This window comes from Equus caballus, chromosome 24 (genome assembly GCF_041296265.1).
Source record: "Equus caballus isolate H_3958 breed thoroughbred chromosome 24, TB-T2T, whole genome shotgun sequence".
NCBI lineage: Eukaryota > Metazoa > Chordata > Mammalia > Perissodactyla > Equidae > Equus > Equus caballus.
In genome coordinates, this window is record NC_091707.1 from 58,116,448 (window position 1) to 58,126,263 (window position 9,816).

The 9,816-nt window shown below is 46.2% G+C and overlaps 1 protein-coding gene across 4 annotated transcripts in view; it reads right to left on the reverse strand.

The window, feature by feature from the left end:
- Window positions 1–9,050, reverse strand: part of PPP1R13B (protein phosphatase 1 regulatory subunit 13B) — an 89,691-nt gene extending 80,641 nt beyond the window's left edge. For 2 of the 4 annotated variants that reach the window (XM_023628480.2, XM_023628477.2), the window contains exon 1: window positions 8,810–9,050. In XM_023628480.2, coding sequence (XP_023484248.1) covers window positions 8,810–8,818 — 9 coding nt within the window. In that variant the 5' untranslated portion in view covers window positions 8,819–9,050. The other 2 variants (XM_070249326.1, XM_070249322.1) reach the window with 2 other exon arrangements.
- Window positions 9,051–9,816: the final 766 nt, after the last annotated feature.

The following is a 9,816-nucleotide window of genomic DNA, read 5'->3' on the forward strand; positions in this document are numbered from 1 at the left end:
GCATATAAGTGATGAACCCTAACAGGTAAATGCCTGTTGAGGCCATCCGGTAAACAAATACTGAATGCCTACCAGAGGCAGGCAATGTCCTAAGCCCTGGCAATACTGCAGTGGGAAAAGAAAATGGAGCCCTGCTTTTATGGAGCTCCCACAAATAAATGCCAGATGGACATAAGTACTATAAAGAGAAATAAAGCACAGCATGCCGAGGGGCATTTTATACAGAAGGGCCTGGAAGGTGTCATCCAGGTAGCAACCAGAAAGAAGGGCATGAGCTTCTCGGCTCACTGATAGAACACTGAGTGAAGTGGACCTTACTCTGGTTCTGAGCTGTGGTCTGGATGACAGAAGGTACTGGAAAAAGAAGGTCAACTTTAATTTCTAAGAAAAGCAAACTATTCCTTCTCTCTGTGCTATCCACTTGATAGATTCTGCAATTACCACCTAGTTCTCTCAGCATGAAGAACATAAGCATTCTACCTCAGTGGGATAAAAGTGCACTAACGACCCTTGTCCAACTGAATCCTGTCCACCATGAAGCCTATGGTTGCCGGAGAAAACAAAAAGAGCATTTATTCAGTGCTTATTCCGTATATTAACAGAACGCTCTACACATTTGACAATCCTCACAACAACCTTTTGAAATATACTGTTAAGAAACCTATTTTAAAGAGGAAAATAAGGCACAAAAGAGGTTAAATAATCTGTCCAAGGTCACAGAGCTAGTAAATGGCAAAGCTAGATTTGAAACCTGACAGTCTTGGCTCCAGAGTCTGAGCTGATAACCACTGTGCTACACTGTTTGACATCTGTATTTCCTGTCACAAAATACTCTTTTCCTATTGTTTGGAGTTTTTTCTGTTAATCCTAAAATTACCAAATTTTACTTCATCTTTCTTCACATTTTGACCAAACTTCATTTCTCATTTCTAGTTCTACCACAAAAATCTGTCTATACTTTGATCATTTGTGACGTTAACTATTATTTACCGATATTATTTTCAAGAAATTAGATAGAAATATAAACACACAATAGAATAAAAAGAACACAAACTATCAAAGAAGAGACACAGATGACACTGCTATAAAAAGCATGCATATAAACTCTGCCAGGTGCTGGGAGCACAAAGATGGAGGAGGCCAAGGCCAGCCGCTGCCCTGGGAAGCCTGGTCCACTGGGGGCTCAGGGTGGGGCTGATCAGGCAAACTGACAAGTACAAGGGATGACATGTGTGCTATGCCACAGATGCCCAGGCAGCAACTTAGAATGCCAAAAACACATTAAAAAACACTTAATATAGTGCAAATTTTTTTTTACTTGATACATTTACTTTAAGATTTAAGAGCAACATCTTTCGGGAAATAGCAGACATCTCAAGCTTAACACAGCCAAAATCAAACTCATTCATTCCTCACAGCCCTCCAGACCTATTCCTTCTCAAGTGTTCTCTATCTTAGCTAAAGGAAAGCCAGGCTTCGCTGCTGAAGCAATAACCCTGTTATCTTCAACTCCAGCCACTACACTTCCTTCCCCTCTCTCTCTCAATCACGCGCACACTTACACACACATGCAAGCAATCACACTCACTCCCAAACACTCTCTCACACACGTTCACGCCATCAGATCTATTTTACCTCCTATTGACTGGATTTTTCTCTCCCTCTTCAGGTCAAGTCAGGCCTGCACCAACTGGTCTCCTAACTGCTCTTCCTGTTTTTAATCTCCTTTACTCCACAGTCTATCCTCCACTGGCTCTAGAATTCTCTATCATACAAATCTGATTGCATCACTCTACTTTTTAAAAAGGTTTGGTGGTTTCTGATAACCCACAGGATCAAGTCCAATCCCATTACAGCACACACACACACCTCTTCACAATGGGGTCGAACACTTCTTTCCACATCATATCTTCTTTCATTCAACAAATAGTTATTGAACTCCAACTATGTGGCCTGTCATTGGGATAGGCACTGGTGGTAAATGGCAAATAAAAAGAGACAGCTCCTGGGGCCAGCCCAGTGGCACAGTAGTTGAGTTCACACACTCCACTTCAGTGGCCCAGGGTTCACAGGTTCAGATGCCCGGCGCGGACCTATGCATCACTCATCAAGCCATGCTGTGAAGGCATCCCACATACAAAATAGAGGAAGACTGCCATAGGTGTTAGCTCAGGGGCAATCTCTCTCAAAGGAAAAAAAAAAAAAAAGAGGAAGCTTGTCAATGGATGTTAGCTCAGGGCCAATCTTCCTCACAAAAAAAAAACAGAGAGAGAGAGAGAAAGACAGCTCCTGCCCTCATGAAACTTACATTCTATGACAAGAAACAGACGTTAATCAGTCACACAAACAAATGTTTAAGACTGCAACTATGACAAGTACTGCAAAGACACACCAGGCAAAATGTTCTGAAATTAGACAGTGGCGAGAGTTGTACAACCATGTAAATACACTAAAAACCACTGACCTGTATACATTAAAAGGTGAATTTTATGGGATGTGAATGATATAAAAAGAAAAAGACATAACAGATTGAGTGCCTCTGCTAGTGGATTTGGTCAATGCAAAGATGATGAAAGCTTTCCAGAGGAAATGAAATTTATTACAAATAACTAACATTTACTGAGCATTTACTACACAACAGGCACCTTTCACTAATAATCCATCTGATCCTTCTAACAACCCTATGAGGTTAACTATTACTATCCTCAGTTTACAGACAAAGAACTGAGAGGTCAAGTAACTTTACCCAAGGTCAGAGAGCCAGTAAACGGTGATGCCAGAAGCCACACTTAAGCCAAGTGACACCAGGGCCCACTCTCTTACCTGCTACAGTGAAGTCACCTAGGCAATGCCTATTACTCAGAACTACTTACAAAACAGTAAGTAGACTACTGTGTTTCATTTCTTTCAAGAGAAATTTCTCTCCACGTCCTTTGTCTGTAGGATAGACCCTACACCATCCCCTTCCACCATCACCTTTCTGGCTTCCTCACCTCCACTGCCCGCCTCACACACTGGCTCCAGCCACACAGGCCTCCTTGTGCCTCTCCAGGACGCTGGGAGTGCTCCCACCACAGGGCCTCTGCATGGGCTCGGGCTATGATGATTACAATCACAGCATATATTGTAAATCACGATTCTGCCAAAACTTTAGTTAACACATTCTCTAGACACACTAACAATGCCACTAGCAAGATCCTGTACTGAACTGTACACTAATATTTTGAATGTCATTTATTAATTTTAATCAAAACTACCTCATTTTTCCAGTCTTTTATTGTTCCATGTCACCATGGAAAATTTTTATTTTACAAAATCCTGTAACAACAGCTTTTGCTTACCAATTAGTATGAACAACAGTCATACAGCTATCTTTGCAGTGAAATAAAATAAAGCAATCAAGCCAAGAAAGTGTCACAATAGAACTTGATTACCACCATCCCTCCGTTCAGCCCTAGAACCAGTTTGTGAAATAACTATGGCAACAGCACTTCAAGGCACCAAAATCTCATCGAACTTTTGCTAAGAAACCACTGTTCATCTGTGCAAACACACACAAAAATACATGTCAACAACCACTTATGTAACTTCAATACAATAACCTGGTGATATTTTAAGTTCCTATCACACTAAAAATCCTAAGTAACTGTTAAGCATATATACTGGCATAGACTGTTCAAAGCAGGATGCTGAGAAAGGAAAGATACATTTAACCCATTTACATTTAAAACACAGTTGTCCCCAAATTCAAGATGGAGAAAACTACCACTTTTTTTTTTTTTTTGAGGAAGATTAGCCCTGAGCTAACATCTGCTGCCAATCCTCCTCTTCTTGCTGAGGAAGACTGGCCCTGAGCTAACATCAGTGCCCATCTTCCTCTACTTTATATGTGGGACACCCACCACAGCATGGCTTGCCAAGCGGTGCCATGTCCGCACCCGGGATCCAAACCAGCGAACTGGGGCTGCTGAAGTGGAACGTGCGAACTTAACCTGCGCCACAGGGCCGGCCCCGAAAACTATCACTTTTTATCAAAAAGATTCACCTTGGGATTCTTTTAAATATGAAGCTCCATCTGAGCTAAGCATAAGGGGAAAAAATTTAGCCAAACTCAATTTACTAGCACCTCTAGAAAAATGCCTTAACTATGGCAAACTCTCCTTAAGGGACTGGCACAAGGGCCAGGAGCAAAGGCTTTTGAGTCAGACAGTTTGTTTTCAAACCTTGTTTTCCCACTTACCAACTGGGGACCTCAGCCAAGTTTCTTTACTTCTTGAGCCTCAGTTCTCCATAAAAACAGAGAGACTACCACAAAGCCTATGACACAGTGCCTCAGCACAGAATGACAAGAGACCATTCACCAAGTGCTCACTCTTACTAAACTGAACTGTAGGAAGTTAAATAGCTGCAAAACTTTATGGCTGTACTTAATACTGTAGCCTTTAGAAGAGTTATCCATATAGACTATTTTTAAGTTCAATAAAACTCTAACAATAAAAGGTTTTATATACACATCTTTGTATGATCGAGGCTTTGCTTTTCCTTTTATGAATTTCTGGGCAGTCCAAAGACTAGAAATAGTTTTATTATTTTAAATGGTAATATTATGTTTGTAATTTTTGTTTTAAAGAAATTAGAGTTTAAAAGAAACACTCTTGTCCAGTCTTGTGTTTTGTTTACTGAATTAGGCTGTAAATTCAAGTCTATCAAGTGACTTAATTATTAATGAACCATAACAGTGAACATCTCCTGGGCTCTTCCTATCTGCTCTATCCAAAGACACCTGGGAAGTGAACAAACTGAGTAAAAGGCTGCCGAGACAAGCGCCAGGCTGCCTCAACCCTTGAGGCAGCCCATATGAATCTTACTGACCTTCATGAAAGTATCTGCTATATATCAACTACTGGACCAACCATAAACACTTGGAAATCACCAGGTCCAACTCATCTTAGTGATGAGAAACTAAAGCCCAAAGAGATTAAGGCCAAGGGTCACATAGTCACTAACAAGTAGAGACTAGAACTTAAGTCTCCCTACTTCCAAGTTGTTGTTGTATCAATTATGCAACAGCTGATGGTTTAAAGAGAGAAAGATCTATTCCAGTACTCAAAATGTTTCTACGTAGTTAGAAGGAAGCGAATACCTGAAATAAGTGAATATTTCTTTAATGAGAGCTAAACATTAAGCACAAATTAATGTAACCCAGAGCCTACAGTGAATATGCCAAAAGGGCTCTTAGGACAGAAATGAGTGGAATCAGCTAGTCACACTGCTAACATTACCAAAACACTATCACCAGGGTGTCTTCCTTATGAATAAAACACACTTCAGAACCATAGAACTTCCTTTGCTCAAGTCAACATCCCTCTGAAAGAGAAAAAAGTATCTTAGCGCCATTCACCAGATGTATTTCATCTATGCACAAAAAGTTTTACCAGCTGCAAAATGTTCACTCTCTTTCAAAAAGAATGATGCTCGGAGCTGGCCCAGTGGTGCAGTGGTTAAGTTGGAGTGCTCCACTTCAGTGGCCTGGGGCTCGAAGGTTCGGATCCCAGGTGCAGACCTAGCACCACTCATCAAGCCACACTGTGGGAGCATCCCACACAAAATAGAGGCAGATGGGCACAGATGTTAACTCAGCGACAATCTTCCTCAAGCAAAAACAGGAAGATTGGCAACAGATGTTAGCTCAGGGCCAATCTTCCTCTCACACACACAAAAAAGAATGATGCTGGCTAATGATCAAGGCAGTTTTCATCCTTTTCATGCTCTGAATCAGGATATTTTTACTAAAAATCTTATTTCTATCAAAGTTGTTCAGGTATGCCCTACATGCTTTTAGGTCCAGATCTTAGGGAAAAGTCAAGGAGTAATCTTTAAAGTATAGCCAGTTTTTTCCTTGGGAAAACATTTTTAAAATGTCATCCACTGAGAAAAAGGTGAATGGCTACAGATACTAGAATGCAGCACTATTTTAATAAGGGAAAATTCCAAAATATAACTGTTTAAAAGTGGATAGTCATGGAATTTTGCGTAACAGGCAAATTGAAGACTTCTCCAAAGACTTTATCTTGCCCGATGAGAACATGGCCAGATACTCTCCCATCTATTCCCTACAGCTGAGACAGTGGGCGCTGCAGTAAACCATTTAATCAATTAACAGTTACCACGGACACTGCACACTAACTGCCAACTCTCAAAGAAATAAAGTATACTCTAAACCTGTGTTGTCCAATATGGTGGCCACTAACCACACGTAGCTACTGAGCACTGCAACTGTGCTAGTCTGAAGTGCACCACAAACGTAAGACTTCACTGGATTCACCCTGGATTTCAATGACTTAGTACAAAAACACATTCAAAATAACACATTAGTAAATTTTTCATATAGATCACATGTTAAAATAATATTTTTGATATACTGAGTTAATAAAAGATATTAAAGATAATTCCACTTTTTTTAATGTAGCTACTAGAAAACTTAAAATGCCATTTGTGGCTCACATTACATTCCTATTGGACAGTGCTGCTCTGTACAAAATATGCAAAATACGATCCAATCTTCCTTCGATGATTCATCATAAGAATGAACACCAAATATACAATTAAGTAAGAAAAATCTTATTTATATGTTGGATATATAGTTTAAGATAGCATCAAGAACGGCACATTCTTAAAACTTCTCTTAGTTTACAGCCAACTCAAACTGCATTAGAGAAAGGACTGAATCCTACAAGTAGTATTTTGACGGATCAAGAAGGAAATACCATAGTAAAGGCCACAAAAGAGAGACTAAAAGAAATACCATCTGTTTCTAGAAGGCATTTTAAAACAAAAGCAGAGTGTTTTAAATCATTAATCTGTTTTTTAAAAAACAATATTGGATTATTTTGAGTATCAGGAAGAAAATTCCCAGTGGCCAGCTAAACAAACCTCTTAACAAGGAAACCTGGTAAGAAACTCTAACTATGTGGAATAGAGGTAAAATGTCTGAATGTACCATATGTAAAATGGAAGCCGAGTTTCTTAACAGAGTATTTATAATTGAACATTACACCATGACGAAACCAAAGTTTTGCAGACATCCTTCAATATTACTATAGTACAATGCAACGATCAACTATTACAGGATTTAACGAAAACTGCTTTCAAAATTCCAAACCACTATACTGCCCTTTCCAAATCTAGCCAGGCAGAATTAGGGAGGGAACAGTTTCCAAAGGCATTATCTTGCAGAGGTTAAAATTAGAAATTGACAATTCAGAGCCACATTAACAACAACAGATATTTGCATGGCATTCTGTTTGACAGGCACTTGTGGACACATCATCCTCTCCGATCCTCAGGACGGCCTTCAGACTGGGATGTTTTTATCCCTAATTCAGAGGTAACTCCAGGCTCGGAGACCTTGATTTGTTCAAGGTCACATCGCTGAAAAGCAGCAGAACCAGTACTGGAGTCCGGATCTTCTGATGCTCATCCAATTCTCCTTCCATTACAAAACAGCCATTCATTTAAAACCAAGCATTTAGAAACCCAGCAGGCCCTGCAGCCAAAGAAGGATCTAAGGATCAAGTAGGTCAAACCTTAAGACTTTGCAAACACGAAGTGTTGGAATCAGTTCAAAAAGGGGAGAAGAGACTATCAAGAGACAGGAAATGACTTGAAAGATCAGGAAAAAAAAATTCTAATCTAAACGTCCTTGGGGGCAGCATAGCAGAATAACAGTATTCGGGTAGAAGATGCAGAGAAACGACACTTTCCTTCTGAAATGTGATTTTCACTGCAGAAATTGTAGATTAAAAGACTGATTTCGTCGTTACTTCACTATAAATGTGTTTGAGAATTGTACTTATTATATAGACATTCGGAAAACCAATATACCCAACTGGGTACCACCAGTCCTACGTTTTTTCATAAGTCCTGACATTTACGTGACAAAAAGCCAGATTAGAAAAATTATAATCCAGCACCCACTGCTCTTTAGATCACAGGTGAAGGAACAGGTCGGGTAGGAGGATGGCAAATCTAACGACCAGCGCCTTCTCTCTAGTAGAAGGCATCCTTGAGGGCAGGACAAAGGCGGCGCCACCACAAACGAACCTCGTTCAACCTTCACAACACAGTGACAACAGGCCAATTACAGCGAAAAGTACAAATATCGAAGGCACGGTAACAGGGAATTCCTAAAATGGCCCTGAACCCGTCCCCTAAGTAAATTCCTAAATACAACAGGATTTCAGCATCAGGGAAGGACTACGGAGAAACGTGGGTGTGCAGCGTGGGAACCGCACGGGGGTGCCCACGCCGCCGGCTCCGCAGGCGACCCCGGCACGGTGCAGGCGGGGTCACCGAGGCGCCGCGAGACCCCGAAACCGGGCGAGCGCCCCCCGCCTGACCACCCGGCAGAGCCCACGGAAAAGCCACTCCAGTTCCATCTCCCGCCTCCCTCCCTCCCTCCCGGGCAGCCGGCAGGGGGGCTCGCAGGAAGGGCCGCGCCGGGGACGGGGGCGGGGGGCGCCGGACAGGGGTTCCCCGCGGCGCAGGGGGGGCTAGCCCGGACCCCAACCCTCGGCTCGGACCCGGACCCCCAGAGCCCAGTCCGGCCGCGCTGACAGCCCGGCGCCGCCCCCACCTGCCGGCCAGCCCAGGGGGCGCCGGGGCCGGGCGCGCCCGCCAGGCCACTTCCTTCCCCGCCCGCCTGCCCGCCCGGCCGGCCTCGCGCGAGCCCCGGGGGCGGGGAGCCGCGGGAGGAAGGAGGCTTGGCCGGCCGCCCACGGAGGAAGCCGCCGCCGCCGCCCGCACCCACCGGCATCATCGCGGCGCGGGTCCGCGGCGCCCTCGCCGCCTGACAGGACGCGCTGCGCCGCGCCGCGCCCGCCGCTCCGGCCGCCCTCACAGGCCGCGCGCTCGCCGCCGCGCTCCCCGGCCCTCGGCAGCGACGCGGCGGCTGCGGCGGGATGCGGAGCCTGGCGGGCTCGGTCGCGGCCGCCGCCGCGCTGCGTCGCTATCCCGGGACCGGCCGCAGCCGCCGCCTCCGCCCGACCGCCGCTCGCCGCCCGCCCGCGGGCTCGCTCCTCAGCCCCCGCAGGCCCCGCCCCCAGCGCGTCGCCCCCCACGGAGTCATCCGTCCCCTCCGATTGGCCCGGCGAGGGCGGGGGCGGGTCCAGGGGGGCGTGGCTTTTAGGCCCCGCCCGCCATCCCTCCCTCTCGGCGGCGGCCAGGTGCGAGCGCGCCCGTGCGCGTCCGCGCTCCCGCAGCGGGTGGGGGAGGGGTGGGCCGCTGCGGACGGTCGGCCGCTCGGCGGCTGCCCCGCCCCGTGGATCGTCCTGTGGGCTCATGGCCGCGCCGGACCGAGAGCCCGGACTCTCGGAGACCTTGTGCATGGGAAAAAGGAGGCCCAAAGAGGGAAGGGCCAGCCCGGTGCCACCCCGATTCACGCCAGCCGAGACTCGAACCCGGGCTTCAGGAGGCCGCCGGGGGCGGGGCGCATTCGCAGCGGCGGCGCGCGCGCCCGCGTCTGACCGCGGCCTGACCCCGGCTCCTGGAGCGCCGCGAGGCTGCTGCAGAGGGGCCGGGTCGGAGGGCAGTGGGTGCGCCCTAAACCATCCTCGTGACCCGGCCTCTCATTGCTCAGGATGAACCCACGAACCGGCCCGGGTCTCCGGCCCTGGGCAGCCGATCGCCCCTCCATTCCGCGTCTCTGCGGCTCTGGGTGCCCTGCTCCCTTGGCCAGCCGGCTTTCCAGGGCACGTATCCGCTTGCGAGCCTTCGCCCTTCTCAGGCTGTGCCACTGGCCTAGAACGCCTTGCCCAC